Source organism: Dryobates pubescens, chromosome Z (assembly GCF_014839835.1).
Source record: "Dryobates pubescens isolate bDryPub1 chromosome Z, bDryPub1.pri, whole genome shotgun sequence".
In the NCBI taxonomy this organism is placed as follows: Eukaryota; Metazoa; Chordata; class Aves; order Piciformes; family Picidae; genus Dryobates; species Dryobates pubescens.
In genome coordinates, this window is record NC_071657.1 from 21,411,495 (window position 1) to 21,437,250 (window position 25,756).

General features: G+C 37.3%; 1 protein-coding gene across 1 annotated transcript in view; it reads left to right on the top strand.

Moving 5' to 3' along the window:
- Window positions 1–350: 350 nt before the first annotated feature.
- The window catches only part of EFNA5 (ephrin A5), a 261,962-nt gene continuing 236,556 nt past the window's right edge, over window positions 351–25,756 (top strand). The window contains exon 1 of the mRNA XM_054178587.1: window positions 351–529. Coding sequence (XP_054034562.1) covers window positions 405–529 — 125 coding nt within the window. The 5' untranslated portion in view covers window positions 351–404. The remainder of the gene's footprint in view (window positions 530–25,756) is intronic.

Sequence of the window (25,756 nt, forward strand, 5' to 3'; positions counted from 1 at the left end):
CTCGCCCGCCCGCCGCTGCGGCGGGCCCGTGTTTGTTGTGCCGTGGGCTCAGTACGGGACTCTGTGAATGAGCACCTCCCACCACTTGCCGCCGCCTCCTGCCTCGGCCCCTACCTCCCCCTGCTGGGGTGAGGCTCCCTGAGGGACCGCGGATCACGCCTCCCTGCCGGCTGCCCATCTGCGGCGGCAAGCGCCCTCTGCTCGCTGCGGCGCGGCACGCTGCGGAGTCCACTCGCCTCTGTGCCTCGGTTTTTATCTATTTTTGTCCTCCACCTCCAGGCCCGGCTAGGTCCTGTCTGCTGCTTTCTTTCATCCTTCTTTTAATTTAAACCCCCTTCCCTCCCCCCCTTTCGCCCTTTCTTAATTTTTTTTTCCGTATCCCGTCTCGCCGCCGGCCGGGCACGATGCCGCACGTGGAAACGCTGCTGCTGGCGGCCGCGGCGCTGTGGGTGTGCGTACGTGGGCAGGAGCCTGGCGCCAAGGCGGTGGCCGACCGCTACGCCGTCTACTGGAACAGCACCAACCCCAGGTACGCGGCGCGGCGGCGGTCGCGCACCGGGCGGCGGAGGCCGGGGAGCTCGGCGCGGCAGGGAGGCGGGCGGAGAACGGCGCCCCAGCCACCACTGGCGGCTCGTTGCCGGCGCGTGCAGAAAATACCCCGGCTGGAAGATGGGATAGAAAACTGAGGGTTAGGCTACAGGCAGCGCCAGCGGGGCGGGTGCTGGTAGCATTTTTCTCTTGCCTCTTCCACCTCCGTAGTGCTGCGGCAGGCTTGGCCGCCGCTGATCCGCGGGCGCTGGGCGGATGTGCCTCCGGTGCGGCACTGGCGCCCCTCTCAGCAAGCCAACCCACTCCTGCCGCCCACACTGCACCTGAAGTTTCGGTGGGATGGGGAGGGATGCAGGTAGCGGCCCATCGGTTGTGCCCCGGGGAACTCCTTCGGCAGGCGGGGTGCGGCCCCAGGCTGCATGCTGATAGCGGAGATCCCTACCCTGGAGGCGGGGGTCTTCCTCAATGGAGGAATGGTGGAGGGCGACCGGCTCGGCCCCGGGCCGGTATTGTTGTCGGGGGCGGCCGCCGCGCGGGAGGGATGGCTTTCACCCGCTCTGCTCGCCCAGCGGGGGCCTCTCACGGGCAGGCTAGGTGTAACCGTGAGGAAGTGAGGTAGGTACGCCGTCCCACGCCGAGGTAATACCGGTACCGCCAGGGACGGGATGGCGCATCGTCAGAGTCCCAGTCGAGCCTGAGTGGTGCTGACACAGGTTCCCAGCTCACTGCGCCCTAGTCTTTGCTGGCAGCAGGCTTTGCATGCAGTTATACTGAAAAGGGAGATCACATTTAGTTTTTCTGGAGTTTTCCCTCATATTTTGCATCAGAAAATTTCGGCCTTGTTCCAAATGGTATCCATGTGTTTGGGTAAAAAGTCTCCCGGTTACTAAATTTTTTGCCTTGTTGAAAGTGTGTGTAAGCCGACTTAACTTTTTTTTTTTTTTTTTTTTTAACCTGTCACGCTAGTATAAGTAAATTCGGGGACATTTTATCTTGGGTTATCTCTGTTTTTATGCTTCTGATACTTTTGTTTGGTTTGAGATTAGCACACTGATTTTTGTCACAGGTCGTTTTTTAATAGGTCTGTGTTGCCTGCAGTAAACTCCTTTAGTCTGTATCCCAAAGTCACTTCAAAATAGGTGATGCAGAAGTTACCGGGCAGAATTTTCAAGTGTCCAGAGTTAGCTTATCTGTTCAGCACTTTAATACCTTGTTCCTGGTAGCAACACCTCAGCCATTAATAGCTGGCACAAAATTCTTGAGACAAAGAGGATTTATTCAAAGTAACAGTCATGCTAGGAAATTATAAGCATCTATAATTTTAAATGCCTGTTTCTGTATTTTACTCTTTTACATGTGTTACTTGAAAAAAAAATGCTCAGGGTAAATAAGACAAAAAGTTACATCTGACATCACACATCAGAGAACGTGTCCAAAAAAAATTGCTAGCCTCTCAAAACCATTCCCCCCCTCACCCCCCCGTATTGTTAGGCAAAATAATATGTTAACTGCTGGGGAAAAAAAAAGTAATATTGACAAATCCCACTGTCAGAAAGAGTATCATTGAAAAGTTTTTCTAAATGCACACATTGTTGGCATAACAATTCAAAATCACCTTGTATCATAGACTTCTGCTCTCTGGAGTATGATTTTACACAATGATTGCACATAGGTGAAGATGGTTGGTGATACAGTGTTTACCTAGTCAGTAGGCATTACACATTTAATAGATTTGTAAACATTTTAGATAAATGTATTAATATTTTGCTACTATTAATGTAATCTTTTCTTAGTTCAACATGAAAACATAAGAATATTGCAAAGAAACTTTGTTTTGTTATTCTTCCAAACACTAGAGGACCAGTTAATTGTAAGATGTTTCTAAACCTTTCTTTTTAAAAACAAACATTTCTTCTTGTCTTAAAATATTTGCCGCACTCTTACAATGGAAGTGCCTATTTGGACAGACATATTTATCTGTGAGTGAAAAATACAACAGCAGGATTTGGATGTATTTCTCCTTTGTTTTATGCAGTGTGCCATTTTTGTGTGTTTTCCAAGTTCCACAATCACTGCAAAAAGAAAGACACCTCAGTGGTGGGTGTAAGAGACTTCAAAGAAAAGAAAACACTTTGATTTTGCCTTCATTTTGTCAGAACCTAAGCTGAAATCAAAATCCACTTGGTTATTATATTTTTTTAGAGCAGTTAACAGTATTGCAGGAATAACTTTGCAGTGATTTATCTGCTTCCAGAGAAAGGCTCAGGAGAGGAATGATCTGTTTTTTATACATGTACAAGTATGTAAGGATGCCTTCTAGGTGATAACCATTTCAAATTAGAAGAAAAAAATACATTGTCATTCTTTAAACACAAGTGCTGCCATTGTACTTACACTTGCTTCTTTATTGTATTTATTCAAAATTAATCAAGTGCTATAGAACTAATTGATTCACTTAAAAATGTTGATAATTTTGATAGTGATTAAAGACATGTTAAATTAAGGTTTCATCAGATCTTTGAAGAATTTTGTAATGATTGTATTCCCTCAGATAGGATGTTTAGGAGTTTAGTATGAAGCTACAGCAATTTGAGATACATGAAGATCTCGTCCTTAATAAAAGACAAATTAGTAACTTGCTGAGTGGCCTGAATGATAAGTGCTTTTGGTGTGAGCAGTATTTGGTAAATAAAAAATCCTGAGAGTCAATTAACAAAGTGCATATTTAAATTTCTTGGTTAGTTGGCAAAGTTCTGCTAGAACAACTAAAAAATATTCTATGATCATTGTTGTTAACATGTAGCGTAACAAAGTTGTATATTCTCACATAGCCTAAATCTGGTCTTAAAAATGTTTTGGGTATTCCCCCATGTTATTTTTTGTGTGTATTTAATTATTGACATGCACAAAGCCATAAATGATTTATTCTAATTCCAGATGAGAATGTGTTTAAGTATTGGGATTTTGAAATACAATTGTGTTGTGTGTTTTTTTTTTTTTTTTAAATTGGAAATTAATGCTCAAGTAAGCGTGAAAATGTACTTTTTTTTTTTTTAAATTTCTTTATGCATAGAATTATGGGTATGTAAATTTTAATTTTTCCCCTAAAGTTTACCTTAAAGTTCATTAGTCTTTCAGCACTGTTTAAATATGTGCTCTTAGATGGGACAGCAAATTATTTTTGTTGAAGAATATTATTCTGAATCCAACACTTAAAATAGTTTTGGAAGTTTGTTTTGTAATAGAGAATATTCATGTAATCCTTATTACTGGTATCCTCAGAATTCAGCTAAAGTGTCATCTACCTGGACCAAATTTTGGAGTGATCTGCTTGCTTAGTGCTTGCTTTACTTGTAATTTTGTCACAGTTCAAGCTGAACTGATTGATTGATACATTTTTGTGCTTCCAGGATTGTGGTTTGTGTTGTACTATTATGTGGTATTTCTCTATTAAGTTGTGTCCATAGAGGGTTATGTAGCTTCATAAACTGTTACTAGTTTCAAGGTTTTAAAAATCTTGCACTTCTGATTTAGTTTCTAGTCATACATAAGGCAGTCTAATGAAAGCAAGTAATTTTTATGAGGTGTATTACTGAGTTTGGCTGTATTTTACATTAAAAAATTGTGTATAAAGTTGAATCCAAAACAGAATTACTGTAAAGACATAGGATGAAAATATATTTTTTGCTTGTGTTTGTATGTGGATAACAAAATGGAGAAATGAGATCATAACTAGGGAATTTAGATACTGAAAAATCATTTCAATTTCAGTTGTTGAGTTCCTGTAATTAAGACAGATACCACATTTTGATTGATATTTCTAAAGAGCTTTTTTAAGATAAAATTCTTGGGAATAGTGAACAGAAACATGAGTGCATGCTTCTGAAATTCTATGGGTGGTCCACAATTTCACAACCTGGATGTCTAAACTTAGGTATATTTTGTAGCTGAGTAATTTTTAGGCACTGATTCAGAAAAACATCTGATTTTCCTGAATTACATACTGAACACACTTAAGTTCTGCTGCAGTTATGTGTATGTGGATGATTGCTTGTGTACTTAAGTGCCTCCTGCAGTCAGCCAAAGAAGCTTTGAGTGTGGCTGCTTGTGTGCACCTGGCAGTTTTTGTGAATATGATGGCAAACTGGGTGGGTGTCTTGATATCCTACCATCCATATATTTGCAGAGTTCCCCATGACGTGTTGGTTGCATCTGCTGAGGTCATGGCTGTTGATAGTTTTGGTTTGTCCTGTTTTCTGTCTAGGAATAGTTCTGGCTGTGTACAGAGATTACAGAAACCATATAAAAATGTTTGTACTCGGAAGAAGGCAGTTAACACGTGTTAAGATTAGCTGAGAAACTGGGGAAGAAGGGGAACAAAATTAAGACATTTGCTTTGGTTTTGATTTGTATATGTAAAAAGGAAGCATAAGAATTTACAGGAAGTAGAGGAACTTAAGTACTTGGGATCTGTAGACATGCACTTATATATACATATATGTAACTGTTTGAAATGGTATAGCTTTTATTTTGAGAGCCTTTTATCCAGCAGCTTGCTGTGTGTGGTGAAGAAATCTGATTTCTTGTAATTAAAAGATCTGTAATAGAGCTTTCAATTCTTTACACCCACTGGTTTGGTTTTTTTTTTTTTGTTTGTTTGGTTTTTGTTTGTTTGTTTGTTTGTTTGTTTTCTTTCCCAAAGGTGTCACTAACACCTTGTATCTACAAAAGAATGTTTATGCTTAATTTAAAAGTGGGGGTTTGAAGTGCTCTATGGAAAGATTGAACAAAAAGAATTGGTTTCTTGGGCTTCCACCTTCTTATGAAAGGCATCTTGTTAAGTAGTATGGTCTTCATAAAATGCTTTTTATTAAGTATTTTCCAAATGCACATAGTGAGGACACTTCCCTGCATTCTTTCTGCTAGCCCTATATGCTTTTGGAGAGGGACATAAAGATGATCTTTTCTTTCTCTCGCCTGTTGCTATGATCCCAGCAATCTACGAGATTCACGCTGGGTTAAAGAACTTACTGAATGCAATTAATCCTTCAGGAGTCGTGATCTTTGCTTTCATACAAAGAGGCATATGTAATGTATGGATTTGTATCTGAATATGTATGCATTTCAGTGTATGTGTATGTATGTATATGCATATCTCTGTATATATATACACACATATGTATACATTGAAGTGTGTCAATAGAAGGTGATGTGTAGAATAAGTCAAGAATGTTGTGTGAGAAAAAAACTCTGAAAATGAATTTTTTTGAATTAAAGAACTCTTCACTGTTTAGAAAATGAATAGCTTTACAAACTGACTCCCAGGTCCCATCTTCCAGCTAAGATAATTATTTGTAAAATTTAAAATAGCAGCAAAAAATTAGTTGTAGAATCTGTGTTTTAATTCTTGTCAGTCTTTCCATTGTGCTATTTCTTTATACGCTAGGAGTCCCCAGGTCAGTAAATGTGCAGGTAGATAAGCAAGAGCCCAGGCACAGAAATGTAAAGTGAAATGGAGAGTATCACAGGAATATACTGTGAGAAGTCTCTGAGCTTATTAAAGTACCATGTTACTGCTTCTTCCTAAAACAGCCAGTCACTGGGCAGAGTATTGCATTGTTGAAATATTAGACTTTAAGAAACTGCTAAGAAGTTTGCTCATTTGCACCACCTTAGAGAAGATGCTAACAAAGACACAACCCTTCCTGGAGAAAGTGTCAGTAGACTGTCCACAGCTATGAGATGTACCTCTCTTGGTTTGGCTCAGAGTTTGTTTTTCATTTTTTAAAAATGCAATTAGAATCATTTTGGAACTGGGATTTTCTTCCAGTAATCACCCTTTGCTCTGCTATGCAGTTCTTAGTATTGTCTTTTAAAAAACTGTAGTCTCATAATTAACCTAATCTTCCAGTGTTTCTGAATGGTGTAATTCACTGTTGAGAATAAAAGGCCCTGTTTTAAGTTTTCGTTGCACTTATCCTTAAAAGTTAGTAAGTCAGCAAAACACCAACACGATGAAATGGAAACGTCTGATTTAAAATAAACAGACAAGTTATTAAAATTGCTTTATTGTGGTGTTATGGTTATTGTGAGTAAGCCTTGCTGCAATGCACTTCAGCTTAGCTGAATGGAAGAACAGAATCCTTCACACATTACAAGTCGTCTTGCATTTTTGCGTTCTCCCTATTCATTGTAGTCCGTACAAGCTACATTACAGCTGAGTTCACATAAAATAGTGGGTATTATTTTATAGTCTACAAATGTGTATAAATGTCTGAAATGCCCTTTTCAAGAAACTGAACATGGATTGTTACAAGACTACAAATTTCCACTCCTACACATTCTTTAAAAATTGTATTAAAATGAAGTATTTGAAAATACTTTTAAAAAAATTACGTTGCTCCGTGACGACTGTAAGACTGTGGCTGTATTTCTGTCCTGCAGTATGTCAAGGTCTCCAAAAAAAGGAAAATGCTGCAGGATATATAAATATATATATATATAAAAAAAAAATATATATATAAAAATATATATATATATATATATATAGTATATATATATTACATGTAGTATATGTATAAACATATATACAAATTTTTTTCCCCATTATTTTTTTTTATCTTCTGGGGAAACAGCTTTCATGTTTTACTGTTGACTTGTTAATGAAAATACATTGATCCTGTTTTCATGAAGGAAAAAGAATGGAGTTTGTTTATTTTTGTTTGCTGCAAAATGTAAAGAAATTGTTTGATGCCCATATTCTGTTACGTGTCATGCTAGTAGTTTTATGGCCATTTTTCTGTTTAAATGCATGACCAGTAAAAATGGTGTCAAAAGAAAAATCAGGTAATGAGAAGATATACAAGAGTCTGCTAATTAGCAAGATCTGTTTGAATTGCTAATACCAATTTGTAGCAAATTCTTATGGTTCAGCAATCTTCAGTTGAAAAGCCTTGAAAAATAAAACTCTTGTTACTTGCATTGTCATTTAGTGGAAGAATTTGCCAGAAGGATTTTAGATGGACAAAAGCCACGAGTACACTATTAGTTAATTTTTGCTTTGTTAATTTCTGTTTCTGTCATTAAATAAGCATAATAATCTAATGAGGAACTGTTCAACAGCAATACCCACAGTAAAACATTTACTTCATGTTTATTACTGAGTAACTTTGTAATTTTTATTTGTTTTCATCACATTTCTTGAAGAACCATCTTATTTGATACATGTCATATTTAGTTTTTGGTGACAGTAACAAAATGGTGGTCAAGTACAGAAAGGGATTAATTTGCTTCTGAATCATCAGGTGAGGTGAAAAACTGGAGTATGAGGTATGTTTGCTGTGATTCTGATCACCCTCTCCTAAAATAATCTTTCTGTTCTATTCTTAAATATAAAACTGGCCCTCATGACATTTATAAGGATGCATATTTTGACAGAACATAAACAAAGAAATACCAGATGTCTCAACATCTAATATTTTGGTTTGGTAGTGCTGTATAAATAAAATGTGACTTTTTTTTTCCCTTCCATTTTGTTTTGTTGTTGTTTTGTTGTTGTTTTGTGAGAAGGCAGAAAAAAAGTAATTACCTTCTGGTACATTTGACAATGGTCTTCATAGTACAGTTACCACTTTGCTGTGCTAGTTCATCAGTGTTAGGTAAGAACTGCTAGCAGCTTCACTGATCTTGGGTTCCTTGAAATTATTAAATGTTGTAGCAAAGAAAGCTGATAATTGATGTTGTTAATAAGCAGCACACCAAGCTTCATTATATTGTCCTTTAAAAAAAACAACTAAAACAAATGAACACACACCCCCCCCAAAATCTAAATCCTGTAGTTGATGTCTAATCAGATTTAAAAAAAAATTATGTATTCACTCAGGCAGGGCATTCAGTGAGCAGAAGTTAACGAAGTAGGAGCTATCAATCGTGGTCTCTTATTGTTTCCAGAAAAAGAAGGAAATAAAAAGAGACTGTGGAATTTGAAAGTATTGACCTTCTGACACACATACACAGCATGGTCATTGCACTGGCACACAAAGTGCCTTAAGCCACCATAATGGCAAACCGCATTTTTGAAGTTACTGATATGAGAGCCAGCTGGATGGGGGATGGATAGCCAACACTGATTCTGCAGTTATTTGCAAGTTACCACTTCAGAGACGGACAGTTTCACTTTTATATTCCCAAACTTACCACTTAGGAATAATGTTGCTTTGTTCAGCTTAGCCAGGGATTTGTGAGTGCTACATGGACTTAAAACCATTTGGTCCAGAATTGTGTGGTCATTCTTCATAGAGGTTTGCCTCACAGAGTAATTTCATTCATCTCGTGGTGGGGGAGGGATGAGAAACAGTGAAGGAATATTCACATATAGCATTCTTCAAGGAAAATGTGCATCCATGTCAACTAGTTGCTTTTTAAAAGCTTTTTAAAGGTAAAGGCAGAGATTTAGACCAAGTAGTTAAAATGCAATTCAGATCCACTTCAGATTCCATGTGATCTCCTGGATAGTCTGTGCGCAGTCTGTAAAAGACCTAATGTTTTATGTATTCCAACACCCCCTTCTCCTGCCCCTTATGCCTCTTCCCCTGCCTCTTTTTTTTTTTTTTTTTTTTTTTTTTTTTTTTTTTTTGGTGTTTTGCCTTGTTTGCAGTTACTGCTCCTATACACTTATGCATCTTTTTGCAGTTCTCTTGGTGCTTAGTTTATTAAAAATTAGTGATCCATCACTAAGCAGAATACAGTACAAATACTGGTCCTCCCAAAAGGGATTTTTTGTGCCAAACCAGAAGAAGTAATAGGGATACAAAAGCTTCCAAAAAGTGTGTCTCCCAATTGTTAATTAATCAGGCAAAAAAGCATCTCAGTAACCACAGTTGAATTTGGGACAGTTCATGGTAAATATTGAGTAAAGATACATTAAGGGGGCATGGTATCTTTTTGTTTGTAGTGATTTATAATTTAAAAAAATCAACTGTTTGCCAGAGTTGTTGGGGATTTCTTTTATGTTGATGGCATTGTCAGAGGGTAGACATTTTTCAAACCCATCATGTTACTCTTGAACAAAAAAAATTACCATTTTGTCTCTTTATTTTCTTCTGTCTACTTTTAAGGTGGTTGTTCTTACTCTCCGTAGAAAATAAATAAGTAAAGCTTAAAAAAAAATAATTGAAAAAACCTTACATATTCATTGATGTGGATTACAAAGTATAGGCAAAAAAGAACCATTTTTGTGAATATTTGGTATCTAAAGCTGCCAAGCACTTTTGGCCCAGCTCCCATCATGGTTGCTGTGCCCATAATTAAATGCCTGTCATTAGTGTATTTTTCCATAACATTTACAATGGAAAAGGCAAGGGGTCTTTGCAGAGCTATGGCTGTCAGGGGGACAATAAAAACTAATTACACACACTGCTGTCACCATTGTCAGCTCTGCTTTTGGGGGGGAAGAACACGGGAAGTGTGTGCCTAATAATTATATATATAAAATTACATACATACAATACTCAATTGGGGAAACTCAGTCATAGTGAAGTGGCATTTACTTGGAAGTGTGTTATTCCTGCATTCAAAAGATCTTACTTCTAGGGTTGTATTTATCCCTTTGCTTATGCCTAAGTTGCATATACTTCTCTGCATTTCACTTTTGCCATTCTCTCTTGCACACTTTCTGGTGAACTGAGCTTTCCAATAAAATTGGTGAGATCAGGGCTGGTATTTTCCTGCTCTTACTAAGTGGGTGCAAATGATCTTGCCCTTTGTATGCTTTTGCTTGTATAGTAAACTGATTATTTATTTATTTATTTATTAAACAGAAAGCTAATGAAAGCAGCTGGTTTGTATGTTCACCTATTTTGTTTTCAGCCCATAGTGTGCAGGTAATCTTCAGCAAAAGATTTTGTAGTGCTGCGGTATTTTCTTTGATGAAATGTGTGCTAATTCTATTTGTCAATGTACAAATATTTCCAAACGCAAGCATAAATGCATAATAGCAAAGTTTTGTTCTTAATGCTTTCTTTAAAGATACTGGAAGAGTGAAGTTGTGCCGTCATACTAATTGGCCAATCTGTAGCCTACAAAATAAGTCATTTAAGCAGGATTTTTAGCCCTTGTTTAAAAATAATAGATCTTCAGAATCAGAATTTTGGATATGTTTTGGTATCAAGAATTGAAAACAGGAGCTGTGTGGGGCTTTTGAGGCTCCTGTGGTGCCTAATTCTGTTTGATGTTGTTTCTCCATTTTTACACCCATAAGTTCTTAAATACTTTCCAGATAATGGCCCCTAAAGTGGATTAAGGAAAGTAATTTAAATAAATATCCTGGGTTTTAAACATTTTGGGGTTAGGAACTAATGGTTACTAATCAGAAATGGAAATCTATCAATTTTCTTGAATTACATGCCTTGATAGTTACTACAGGATCTAATTTATAGTCCTTTTTTCCAACCTCCCCCCCCTTTTTTTTTCTTCGGTATTTTTAGTGATGTTCAGATCTCTACAGATACAAAAAGATTCTCTAGTTGCTTTTGATGGGAGTTGATTTAGATCCTGTGTTGATGAAATTATGGTGTAGTCTGTGAATAATACTTAAGAGTAATTAGGCTTGTACGTTTTTGTGAGACTATGCAATCACAGCGAATCAAATCTAGTGACAAGGCACAGCAGTATAGGACTGTATCCCTGTGGACATTTATCTAAGTCCAAATAAGTTTTAGAGTGAGATTTTTGGAGTGATTTATGCACAGCTGGGACTTTGACCTTTGGGTGTCTGAAGGAGGTGAAAGTGAAACTGGTGGACAACAGTTTAAAAAGTGTGAATTGGCTTGTCATATGTGATTAGTATGTAGGCATTACTGAACCTGAAATGCTGGATGCTTTATACTGTAGGAGACAATTTGGTATGCGCCAAAAAAACCCCCAAACCAACCCATGAAGACGGTGAAGGTAAAATTAATCAGATACAGTAGTATAGCACTGGGATATAGGTTATGCATTTTCCAAAGTATTATTTGCAATATACTGCTCTTTTCTAGATAAGATATTCCTTGAAGACCAAATGGATGTTGTGAATGCCCAAACAGGATATATCGTTTCTTCACTGAAATGATTAAAACACTGTATTCAGGAAAGAAGTCTCCATTTTGCAGAAAATAGAACAACAGTCTTCTACAAAACAAGTCCCTATTTCGCTGAAGAATACTACTTCTTGCAAATGTAAACTCTTTAATATATAACCATGTAGTTTATTATCTGTTCATCAGAAAAGTGAGCAGGGATTCTTGTTGTGTTATGTCACTGTATTTGAGGCTGCTGGGAGAATGAGAACAATTTTTCTTGAAGTAACATCTATTAATGGAGTGTCAAGTATTAACATTTGTTGTTTTTTTGTGGGTGATTGTTTTTTAAATATAATTTCCAGTGGACTTGTTGATGGCTATGAGATACAGTGTAATGAGAGGAAGATATCTTTCACAAAATAGGGCACCTGTTTATTTGACAAGACACATGTTAATGAAATGATCTTTTTCTTTCTTTCAATTCTTGCCAAAAAAACCCATCAAGTTTTGATTCTTAAACTGTATCTATCATGTGTACATTTGAAATTTGTAGTGCCTGTATTGATAGATCCACTTGTAAGACTTGAGCCCAGTTTAGTGTTACTTGTATGTATTTGTAGCGATTTGGCTCCAGGGTTCCCAGAAATCTTTGAGGATGTTCTGTGAAGTTGATTTTTAAAAATATATTTCAAAAATGTCCTGTGACTGTTGAATGGCTTTTTAATGTTGAGTTCACAATGTTGCAAAGGAATAAATACAATAACATTCCTCAGATAAAGTACCTTTACAAAAATACTAGGAACACTTCCCGCTGAGAACATGGCAATTTTGTAACAGTTAATATCACTGCAGACCGTCTGGTGCCCCCAGCCGAAGGACACGGAACTGCGAGAGCAGGTCGAGTGGAGGACCACACAGATCATTGCAGGGCTGGAGCCACCTGCCCTGTGTGGACCTACTGTGAGAGTTGGGGCTGTTCACACTTGAAAAAAGAAGGCTCTGGGGAGACCTTATAGGGGCCTGAAAGTGGCCTACAAGAAAGCTGGTAAGAAAGTCCTTGTAGTAATAGGATGAGAGGGAGTGGATTGAAGCTTCAGAAGGATAGATTTATACTAGATGTTAGTAAGAACGTCTTTGCAGTAAGGATGATGAAACACTGGAACCGGTTGCCCAGGGAGGTTGTGGATGCCCCCTCCCTGAAGGTGTTCAAGGCCAGGTTGGATGAGGCCTTGAGCAACCATGTCCAGTGAAGGGTGTTCCTGGCCATAGTGTGGGGGAATTGGAACTAGACGATCTTTGAGGTCCCTTCCAACCCAAACCTAAATAAAGCTCTACATCTTTTTCTATATCTCAATTATATAAAACTTACTTGTGAAGAACACTTTATGAAGAGGATCTCCATATTCACAGTGTCTAATCTGAAGCACAGTAGTTAACTGGGAAAAAAGTTTTTCTAGTGATTTACAGCATCTCTTCAATACTAGTTTTCAGATCCTGTGTCTGACTGAACTGCATTTTATAGCTTACTGTGAAAAGAAATCTCCATTTCCATACTAGCTGTCTTGATTTAATGCTGATATGATATCCTTCAGAACAAAGCATTTGAAAGAATTTCCTAAGCTTTATATTTTAGGTGTAGAGTTTGGAGCTAACATATTATTACTGATGAAAGTGATTTTTGCCTTTGTAACTTCTGTGAGTAAATCAGACTGTTCCAGTGCCCAATTAGTATTTCCTTACTGTTATTTTTTCTTGTTTGTTTGGTTTGGTTTGGTTTTTAATGTTTTGCAGAGGAATGATTGCATCCTCTTTGTGTGTGGTTTTTTGTTGTTGTTGTTTTTTTTTCCCCACAAACCTTGTACAGTGAATGCCTAAAATACTTGACTTTTATATTAAAATTAGTATTAGGTAAGCTTAATAAAATCTTGAATTACCTATTTTCTTTCATATTCAGCCCTATTCTTAAGATAACATGTCCTCTGCTTTGCAACTGTGATGAAAATCTCAGAAACAAAGCAGGTCCCAAAGCATGATAGTGTTTCTAGGTGAAAAAGTTCTGTGTGTTTTTGGTTAAATATGCAGTTACTTGTGATTCCTGTTACCAGTAATATTCCTAATAGCTTTAGTCTGAGAAATGTTTCTGCCTTTGAGAAGGAAACCAAGTAATTATTTCTTTAAGATAAATTCTTAGGTTTTGGAGAGAATCTTTCCTGTACCCGCTATTTATTCACTGCAGGAATATTATTTAAATAGTGTGTCAGAAGCAAGAATACAGTTTACACAAACATTACTTCTCTGCTGAGAAATTATCAAACTAGTACAGAGTATCCTGGTTTATTGTAATACAGCATTACTAGTTACCCTTTTTTTTTTTTTTTTTGTCCCAAGTATTCCATAATAAGTGATTGAGAGTAGACCATAAGTAGTATCCTGCAGTATTTATCTAATGGACAGAGAGTAACAGAAATAGCTGTGCTACGTTTGTGTGAAATCCCAATGAGTTCACCAAAGTGTTGGGGATTTTACTTTCTAAATTGCAGTAATAGAAGAGAATGAAATAGCCACTGTTCAGTCAACAGTACTTCACTGTGCTTCACTCTCTTTTACTCCTGTCCAAACTTCATAAACTTTATTAATACAATTAGTTACTTTAAAGAACAGAACATGATTCAGTATCTAAAAATATTTACCTTGCATTTTCATTTACCAATTTTTATTTTGGTTGTTTACTGAATGTGTTTTTAGGACTTCTGTCTGATCTCGGCTACAGTTTTGGGCATGCATACATACTTATTTTGTATGTATTAATACTTATTTATCGGTGTATTGATTAAAATTCTCACCCTGCTATATGGGGTTAGGAAACAGTAATGTAAAGGATAGGTAAGAGAAATTCTTCTGAAAATTGAATATGTGAAGTAGAAAGGTGCTTCTGTTCTGCTGTTGCCTGCCCTTTAACCCCAGGGCTGGCGTAAAACATGTTTCACAAAAGATCCTGACACACCTGAAGCTAAAGCTATAATTTTTCCTGTTTTAACAGTGGCTTGTCAGATGCTGATTCAGATCTTTCAGTAGAGTCTGACATGAGAAAACATGTTAAGACGGGACTCCAACCACTCTAAACAAAACAATCATACAGCTGCCTTTCAGTTTCAGCAGGTAAATGATGGTTGTCAGTCCAGTGGACAGTTACGCAGACTAAGGGAAGAAGCTGATGAAGAAAGTAGGGGTGAGGATATGGGATTCTGTGAATGACAACCTCATTTTTCTGCCAGGGTGCTTCTTTTGATTTTGTTGTTTGTGCAAGCTTCTGGAAATAAATGTGTACTTCTACAGAAGCAAGATTGGAATAAAAACTTCAACAACAAAAATGTTGATTTAAAGACATTTAATTGTACTTCATTATATGTGAAGTCATCCTTTTTTTGAGTGCAGGTAATCACATCTTGCATATCACTTCAGTCCTTCATGTGAAAATGTAAATAAAAATAAAACCCATTTAAAATATTTGTCCTTTCAACAAGATAAATTGTGTTTTTTACTTCTGATTTTTTTAAACATCAGAAAATTGTATCTATGGAGAAAGGTGCATTGCTGTAATATATAGTCATTCTATAATCTGTGATCTAGGTGTTGCAAAGAGAACGAGACCTTCAGATAGTTGGTGTTGGGTTGCTTTGCACACTTTTTTTTAGCTTCTAATGTTTTAAATGGGTTTGCATACAGCAGCTGTCTAATGTGTGATTTTCAAACTTTGCTAATCAGCTTCAGAGGAAAAATTACTTTCATAGTTTTAAGTGGCTGATACATCTTTAAACATTAGTTGTGGTATTGTTCAGTGTGCTCTATACCTTTCGAGTCCTCATTCTGTTCCCTTTTTTCTGTTTGATCTGTGACTATGAGTACTTCCAAGAAAAAGTATTTTTGATTGTAATCTGTTTATCCCCTTATTTTTACCTTGTTAGAATGAAACCAAGTAAAGTCTCAGGGCTCCTGACTAGTACATTCGGCTTAGAAGGAACCATGAAACAGTGACTTCAAACTTCAGTAAATATTGACTGGGTCTCTGAACTGAGCCTTGCTCAAAACTCACTCTGAAGACCTGAAAGGCTCCTATTGTTCCTTTCAGTCAGCACTTCATAGCCAAGGCTAAAGTATGCATGTGTTAGGAGAAGAAGAAAGGCAGTGGGAGAAATTAAACAGTGAAACACAGCTGAAGACTCAGGCCAGAGGAAAGAGAAGTTTCCAACAAAGAGGGGGTAAGGATTCACTGCAGGTTGCAGAATACTTTGCAGAAGTGGTCAAACACCATCCACTTTTCTTTTCTTTTTTTTTTTTTTTTTTCTGTGTGAAGGGCTAGGTGAATGTAGCCTTAGAATCATTTAGGTAGGATGTGAAGAATGGGTACCAATTTATCCTTCAGTGGATGGTTTCTGTTAGAGATGCTGTAATCTGTTTTGAACAGCTAGGTAATGAAGATGGATTCTCGGGCATGTTTTATTCCCTCACTCCTTGAGTCTCTAGTCACAGCAGAAATGGATAAAGCATTTTGGAGAGTTTAACCACTGCTTTTCTTTTCCATGTAGCTGTTGTCTTGGCTGTGCAGAAGGCTGGCAAAATGAAAAAGATGTAGTCATATTAGGCCACCACTTTTTATTAATTTATTTGGGAGCATGGTTTGGTGATAAAAAACAGACTGCTCATTGTAGTGCTTTTCTTAGCCAGCCTATTCTCATCAGAGAAACTTCTGCTAGCCAGTGCTGGGTGTGTGGTGGACCCTTGCTCTAAGGTGGAGTGGGGAACTGTGTAATCTGTTCATACCTTCCTGTCCCCTTTCTGTTTTTTGAAAGAGTGGTTTTTCCTAAGTTTCTTTCAAATTCTCAGAATATTTCACCTCTTTATAGGATGAGTCATTGTGCTTGACTATTGTGGATAATACAGCCTATTGCATCACATTCACTTGAACTAAATCTAGGTATGCATATAGATCCTGACATGCTGACTTGCTATGATAAAGTGAGATTTAGGTCACTAGGCTTCCTGTCTCCTCTCCCTTCTCATCCATGAAAATCCTTCAAAAAACCCCACAATTAGCATTACCTGTTGTCAGTCTTCCAAAATAAAACAAACAAACAAACAAAAACCAAAACAAACAAACAAACAAACACCCCACCAAAACCCATAACCAAACAAAAAAAGTCTTTCCTGCTGCAGAATCTTTGTTTCTAACAGGTGCTTCTTTAATGTGGTGAACAGATGTGTCTCACACATTTCACAATGGTCAGCTGTCCTCCTCCCTTTCTATTTTGTCTCATTTATGTTCTCCATTACCTCCTGTCCTTCAGTCTAGATGATGTAAGGGAACTTCAAAGGACCTGTGACCTTCTTTTCTTCCTACTCAGAAGACAAAGCCTTCTGCATTTAAGATTACGGAAATGACAGTGTATCTGTCACATTATTGTAAAGTATATTGGGATATTTTGAATATGAAAGGAGCTGCATAAAAGCAAATTCTGTTTCCTCCCTTCAGATGGGAATGGGATTGTCTTGCTACTGCACTTATTCTTTATCTGGAAGGAGACATGCTTGACACTGCTCTATTAACAATGAATTTGCACTGTGCTATGCTTGCACCTTCTGGCAGCACTGTAGCGGGAAGAAACTGAATCCTCAAGGGTGGGGTGGGAGAGATTAAAACGAGAGTGGGAATTACCTGAAATATGGATATACTGTTGATAAGAAACTTAAAATGTAATGCCTTAAAGCTATCAAAAGTATTGCTTTTCTAGCTGATAACAATACTATTTCAAAGTCAGAAAAATGTCATCTGTTGGGTAAGTAACACATTATTATAAATTGCCAGTGATCAACATTAAATTTTAGTTAATAAGAATTTTTGTTTCAGTAGAGATTTTGTGTATAGAATACTTAAGATTGCAGCATCTGTTAGGTTGAAGTAGATGCTGCTCCATGCCACTGCAATGTTTTTTTTTCTGCCTTTTTTCCCTTAATTAGAAGAATACATGAATGTTCTGTGCTGATCTCCAGATCCTGTACAAGTTCCATTATGTGTTCTAAAGAAAGAAAAAAACAAAGGGAGCATAGTTGAAGCATCTGCAGTTGTGTTATAGAGGAAGATGTGTGTTTTTTTTGTTAGTGGTTTTTTTTGTGTGTGTTTTATGTTGTTTTTGTTTTTTTTTTAAACGGTGAATCTATTTTTGTTTGAACTGGCATTTTAAATGCAACAGATATACATCTTGATAGTTTCTCAATTTCTATCATTACTTATGTTTTTTTTCTGTTTTGGGTTCAAGCCAGCAGCTGGAAAAATATGTTTTAATGAAAACCACTGCATCACACACGCTAACTTGAAAGAGTTAAACATTATTAGAGGGAATTTTTGTGTATGTCTTGTTTGCAGAATGACTTTCAATAAAACCAGTATAAGGAAATAAGTAGCCAAACTCCTGTCTACATCTCTTTTCTTTTCCCTTTTAATATCCTTCTCATTTGTGTGTATGCCTCCATTCATTCTTCCTCACCTAAGACAACCATTTTAAAATTATGATTGATATTTTACAGACAGGAAAATTCAGAGTTATGTTTTGCAACATTTGGAACACTTTGTTAAATGAACCACAAGGTTTTATTTTAACCTTAAAGTGTGAGTATATGAGATAGTGTAAAATGCTTGCATTTTGGAAGGATTTATTTTTCAGACTTGAAAACAACATATTGTAAAAATTATCCCTCTTCTATCTTTAAAATTTAGTATTGATTTGTTTCTACTTGTCAAATCAACTGTTCTGAATTACACTTATTTGTGAATTGACTGGCTTTTATTAAAAAAGGCTAACCATTCAACATTGTAATGTATATATGTGCTCTTGCTCTTCAGTCTCATGATGAAAAAAATCCAATGAAACAAAATTGTGTTCATTCACTATTGTAGCTGATATTTCAGCTGTGACCAAGAAGTTTTCAGAAAGATTGTAAGTCTTGATAGACATATAATATTAGTGTTTGTTGGGTTTTTGTTGTTGTGGGTTTTTTGTTTGTTTGTTTTTGTTGTTGAGTTGGTTTCCCCCTTCCCCCCCCACCTCCCCCTTTAATGCTGCATTTGCCTGATAACTCCACAGTGTAGCTTTATTTTGCACACTAACATTCTAACCAATTTTCTCATTTTAGCAGAAGTCAGTTTGGGTAGTTGTTGGTACTATACACTGAGTTTTTTCCAAACTTTTTTATTCTTTAAATATCCAAATTTCAAATGCTTGTGATAACCGCACCATATTAATGCAAAATACTTTCCTTCATATTAGGTCATGCCCACTGTTTCTCTTAGAAGTTCTAAGTTCTTATTTTGTAATAACAGCAGTATATGATATACATTGTCACAAAATTGAATAGGCTTATTTAAACCTCATTTAAAAAATTGAATTCTACCAGTGTTTTTGTGAAAGAGCATAAAGAAATAAAATGTTACAGGTGCTGGAAAGAGTTGAATTTCTCCATCACTCTTCTGAAGAATAGTGCTTTATTTTACAGTAGGAATCTGCAGAGAACAAAGAAAAACCTAGGAAGACCTGCTAGGCATTTCTCCATGAAGTTTGAGGCAGTGGGTGCAGAGGCAGGTGGCAACATAGTTGTATTGTCTAGTGCACTGCTAACCATTTACACCTTTCATACTGAAAAAGACCTGCTTGAGAGCAAAGGGAAGAAACACCCTCATCATGCCTGCAGGCACTGATTTTCAGTTTGGCTTCACCTTAATCAGTTTCCTTGTTTGATTGGTAAAGCCTGTTTCATATGGCAGTGGGGCCTTCCCATGAATTAGTTGAAATCTCTGACCATATTAAAGAGCTACTCTCCTAGAGCACAGGGTTTGCATCCAGCTACTCAATTGTTATTCTATTCTATTCTATTCTATTCTATTCTATTCTATTCTATTCGGAAACAATAGCAAGCAATGGTACTGTAATTGGGTAACTTATTTCTTGATAATCAAATATTGGGTTTCATTGCTACATTGTAATTGCAATTGTAATTAGAGGATAATTTAGGATATCAAATTTGGAACAACAGGCAGGTGTATGTTTTTACTATGCTACAGTTCAGTTCCTAGAAAGGATTACTGGAATTGCTGCTTTTGCCCACACTGACCATATTCATATTCCTATTGAAAAAAACCCACAAACATTTGTGACTTAACACAAATGAAATAAAAGCATTTATCAACAAAATAGTATATCAAAACCATTTCCTGCATTTTTCACATTTGTATATATGCTTTAATTCCTTATTTCTTATCTGACATAACAGTATTAATATAATGATCGTCATTCTACAGCCAGGAAAATTCAGAATGAATCAATCAAAGGGTTTTTTTTAAGCATTAAAATTTGCTTAGTTATAGAACAGGGTACACAATGTGCATGGATATTTTGCTTTGGCTACATAATTACTTAACTTACTGCGAAGTTAGAATATCTGTACAAAACAGCATAACATCATAGGAACCTATTGGGTTCCTGAAGGCCTCAGTTGTAGTTTATAGCTTTGATCTGAACTAAAAGTTCAGAACAACATTCTTCCATGTCCTTTCGTCAACAAAACATGAAAATGCTTATTTAATTACTGTGTATGTTAGATAAAAACTGATGTCATTCTTATAAAAGAAATGTCTAGAGAAGAAATTCAGTAGTTTCACACGGGGATTGTTGCTAAGAGCTGCAGTATCGCTGCTTCATAGAATATAAATATCAGGGCATGTTTTATAATGATTTGCGTTGAGTTCCAGCAGATAAGATTAATTGATAACCTGCACCCTGCCTTAATGGAGAATAAAGAAAATGACACATGCTTACCTATGTATTTTTGTGCATGAGAGCTATCTTATTCAGGATATTTTTGAAAATATGTCCTGAAATTCTGTTTTAATGCCTGTAAAAAAACTTTGAACATGCCATATAAGTACTTGTGTGGTTAGGCATGTCTCTAAAATACAAAGAGATCGTAGCCTTGTAGAAAAGTGTGAAATCACGGAGGACTGGTTTTATTTGTATTAATTAAGATATCTATGCTTAAAATTGTTTAAAGAAATTTGTAATAGGCTCTACCATGAATAGTCAGGGAACAGGTAGAAAGGATTTTTCAACCTGATCTTTCATGTGAACAAAATCCCTGACATACCGTTTATTTTCATAAATGGATTTTACAAACACAATACCTGAAAATACAAAAGTTTTAATCTTCAGCTACAGAACAGATGCATCATTTTATCCCTGGGGCCTTATGTGATTACTGACATTCACTGATAGTATTTAAAAAAAAAATTACATGTCATAACTTTCATCTTCGTTAATGCAGAGTTTTTAAGTTCTGGGCTTTTTTTTTTTTTTTTTTTTTTTTTTTTTTTTTTTTTTTGGTCCTGTTTAAATTACAGCAGTTTTTGACGATACACAAATTGCACACTGAACGTCAGATCTGAATGTATACTAAAATACAGCAACTGACCTGCTCATATTCTTTGTTTTCCACAGCCTCCATTTTCTAGATAGGTGTTCAATGATGCCTTTTCAACGTCTTGTCTAAATAATTACTGAAATAAGAGAAAGCTTTCACTTGGTGAATTACAAAACACACACAAAAAGCCCTACTCTTTGGAAGGGTTAAAGCTTTTCATGGAGGTTAATAGAAAATAAAGAAGTGTAGCAGTGTAGTGTTTGTTTGAAGAATTTGAGCCAAGGTGTCTATTTATCTCTAATGGAGGATGACAACGAAGGATTTAAGAAGCCATTCCACTTATTGTGTCCAACACAAAAACCTTCCGTCTGCATCTTTCAACTTGTTTTACCACTCCTGTAGAAGCAATGGGCAAACTGCTGAATTTTTATTAATCAGCTTAACCTAATGAGATGAAAAGTCCTTTTCAGAATTACAGGGAAAGAGATATGTGCATACAGAGAAAATTGGTTTTGAATTCATTCACATGTAGAAATTTTCTTCATACCAGCTGTGGAGAGGCAGGCCTTAGGTCTGCTGGCTCCCTCACCTCCTTTCCTGCTTAATTTTAGGGTAAGTTTTTGAGGAATTCCCCACCCCGGACCTCCCTCCCCCTTTCCCCAACTCGTAAGGAAGAAGTAGAAGGGGGCGAGTTTGGGGTAGAGATACCTTTGGGAACTGAGGCAAGAAAGCCTAAGGTGATAAAATGTGACTCTTCTAATGGGGGCCCTTTTCTAAATTCTTTTCCTTTCCTTCCCTCCCACCCCACCGTCTCCCTCTCCTTTTCTCTGTCTTGTCAAGCCCGCTTCATAAATGGTAGCAGCTGGAGATCTTTTTAGTGGCATTCAGGGATTACTGCCCTTTAGGATTTTAGTAAGCCCTGCTGCCTCAAATGCCTGTGAGGGTGCTCTTTGAGACAATTACCATTCAGGGCTGGGATTGAGGGTCATGAATGGCCCAGATGGCCAAGAGGCTGCACGGGCAGATAGCATTCCTCAAACAACAGATCACTGGAGCAAGGAGAGTGCTCCTTTCCCCCTTCCCCTCCCCTCCCCTCCCCTCCCCTCCCCTCCCCTCCCCTCCCCTCCCCTCCCCTCCCCTCCCCTCCCCTCCCCTCCCCTCCCCTCCCCTCTCCTCCCCTGCCCTCCCCTCCCCCTCCCCTCCCCTCCCCTCCCCTCCCCTCCCCTCCCCTCCCCTCCCCTCCCCTTTTTCCTTTTCTTTTTTTTTCCTTTCCTTGCCTTTCTTCTCTCCTTCTCATGTTCTTTCTCTTTCTCTTTCTCTTTCTCTTTCTCTTTCTCTTTCTCTTTCTCTTTCTCTTTCTCTTTCTCTTTCTCTTTCTCTCTCTCTTTCTCTCTCTCTTTCTCTCTCTCTTTCTCTCTCTCTTTCTCTCTCTTTCTCTTTCTCTCTCTCTCTCTTTCTTTCTCTCTCTCTTTCTCTCTTTCTCTCTCTCTCTTTCTCTCTCTCTGTCTCTGTCTCTCTGTCTCTCTCTCCTCTTTCATTTGTTTAATCTCTTTCTCCTCTCTTTCTCTCTCTTTCTTGTTCTTTCATTAAGGTGAGGAGTAGGGAGAGAGGGAAAAAGGAAGCAAATAAGGGCATTCTATCGCTAGTAAAAACTAAGTTTGATCATCCTATGCATAACTGGCTTTTAACTATGACCTCTTAAGAACTGCAATTTGAGATTATAGATCTGTATTCACTGTAAGTCAGCTGCTCTTCATAATTTAAAAACACAATACCCTTGATTATGAGGAGTATTTCTTAGCTGTCCCCACAGGAAGAAATATAACCTGCACAGGGCTAGAATGAGATGTTTTCTTATTTTAGTACAGGGAACAGAGGACAAAAATTGCAGGCAGAACTAATTGGTGGCTGTGGATGTCTGTGACAGTCAGGAAAATACAGCTGATTAATGGTGCAAATACTTAGCCAGAAGGAACTGCTCATTTAGGTTTACTTTTAACTGCAGTATGGCATGGTTTCCAGATGAAGTACATAGAAATGAAGTGGTGGACTTCTGAAAAGACTTTCCTTGAATGAAATTTTAGCCACTGAAACAACAGAAGTGCAGGGTTTGGGAGAGAAAGTTTGGCGTGTTTTTTTTTTTTTTTTGCACAGAGCACTCCTTAATGACTTAAGTGCTTGCAAAGCTAATTTCAGTACCAACAGAGCTTTTTGTTGTTGAAGTCCTGTGCAAAAAGTGGGAGCTGAGGCTTATTAGCTGAACAGTTCTTCTCTGTCTGGGTGGACAGACATTAATTTTTGATCTTCCAGACCCCCTGATGGTAGCAAAAACAATTAGTGCCCCTTCACATTAAAGTGACACAGAGCTCAGTTGCTGTCCATTTGCTTTTGATTTCTAGAAGGATTACTTAATTCTTTTAAATTATATTTACTAAGAAAATAAAATGCATCATGTCATAAAAGGGAGAAATTGCCTTAAATAAAAAGCATACAGCTGGGTTGCCTTATGGCCGAATAGCTTGGATGAATGGATCTAATTCTGTAGTTATTGATCTGGAGGTTTCTTCTCCCATACCCTTGTGAGCTGTGGCAAGTTAATTTGTGGAATGCCTGAAACTCCAGACTTTCTTTTAGAGTATTTGGTTGCTCTCTGAGAAACAGTAGATATGAATCATGGCAGAATTTTGCATGTTGATAATATGTGTATACAACTCTTCTTCATAAATGGTTAATTTCAAAGGATTATATCAGATTAAATTAGGATGATAGTATCTTCCTCTAGAATGTGTGGTGGTGGGTAAGCTACAGAGGTATATCCTTCTGTTTGTTTTGACACGGCTGAACTCTTCCTCCTTCTCAAAAAGAGTAACTGTGTTAGGGATACCTCTGTTGTTAGAAAGCAATTTCTATCAGAAATAGGCAATTCACCTGAAGATGAAGTTTCATTATCCCCATAGTCAGGCAGAGGTTGGTCTCTTCTCCCAGGCAACCAGTACCAGAACTAGAGGACACAGTCTCAGGCTGCGCCAGGGGAGGTTTAGGCTGGAGGTTAGGAGGAAGTTTTACACAGAGAGAGTGATTGCCCACTGGAATGGGCTGCCCGAGGAGGTGTTGGGGTCGCCATCGCTGGGGGTGTTCAGGGCGAGGCTTGACAGGATGCTTGGTTGCATGGTTTAGTTGATTAGGTGGTGTTGGATGATAGGTTGGACACGGTGATCTTGAAGGTCTCTTCCAACCTGGTCTATTCTATTCTATTCTATTCTATTCTATTCTATTCTATTCTATTCTATTCTATTCTATTCTATTCTATTCTATTCTATTCTATTCTATTCTATTCTATTGAAACTGATGATGGTTGCTTTGATACACTCCCATTATGAAATGAATTATCAGCTTTGATTCTCTCTTGCAGTTCTGTCAGACACTCTTTCCCCCTCTGCATTGAAGTGGTACTAGGATAACAAAATGAGATAAACCCAAAACATTCATAAATTGAGGAGGACTTTAGTAAAGGATGCAGATTGCTGATATGTTAACAACTCTAGTATCAGTAACCATGTGAGTAGGACAGTCTGATCCTTGCAGCAGTTTTTAAGTGTTGGAGGTGCTGGAGGAAATTCTGGTTGCCATATCTTGGTGAGCAGACTTATTGGAATAACAGGAATAATTTTTAAAGTGGATAAAGTAATTAAAATCTATGTGATTTTAAGAAATAATATTGTTTTGCCTATTATGTTTAGATGAGTCTTCAAGTTCAGATCACATTAAAGATAGTACTGTGAATTAGAATTTATTTAACATTGAATATTGCGTCTTCAGTTTGACGATTGAAAAGGCTAGAAAAATTCAGCTGGAGATTACTGATGCGTATATAAACAGTGCTTCAAACAGCCTCTTATATAGTCTAACACTTTGGAGAATATCTGATGTACATCCTGCTTCTCAGCTTTGGGTTGCAGAATGTGTGGTTTCATACTGGAAAATCTAGCCTTTTATTTTGATAATCGACACATATGTAATGTTACATATGATACCAACTGTGCCATTCAGGAATATCGATATGAGTCTCCGAATGTCCTAGAATTAGGTGAAATTAAGTGGACTAACAGTGTTGTGATGAAAGAGTCCAAAATTTTAGTTAGGCTGTGCAGAACTGTTTATAATAATAGTACAGTGTTTCTGTGTGTCAGTGCAACATTAAAGTTGCTTTATGGGCTCTTGGCTTTGATTATAATTTTGGATGATTACAAGATACTTCCGGTGTGTGATTTATGTCAGGAATGGTGTATTTTCAGAAGGGCTTCTGGTCTGCGAGTTGGTGCAGTGTGCATCACTTCACTTCTGAACATTGCTGCGATGTGCAAATATTGATAAAAATAAATATTTGAGCCTCTGTGCAAGGTGTCATGTATAAAATCTGTGATTCTCCAGACCATGCTCAGTGCCAGTTTTTTTGTATTTTGATTTTAATATGAGATTAATTTCTTGCTGTCGTCTATCAAAATTCTTTAATAGCAAAGGCAGGACTTGAAAATCAGATATCTTATTTGAAGGCCTGTTTGTAACATATGAAAGCTTATAATGCTGGAATATTTTTATTCCCTTTCCTTCATATTCCAGCATGACATGTCTGATTTTAGCCTTTTCACATTTTTTTATTTCAGTGTCAGCAGATAGTGTAT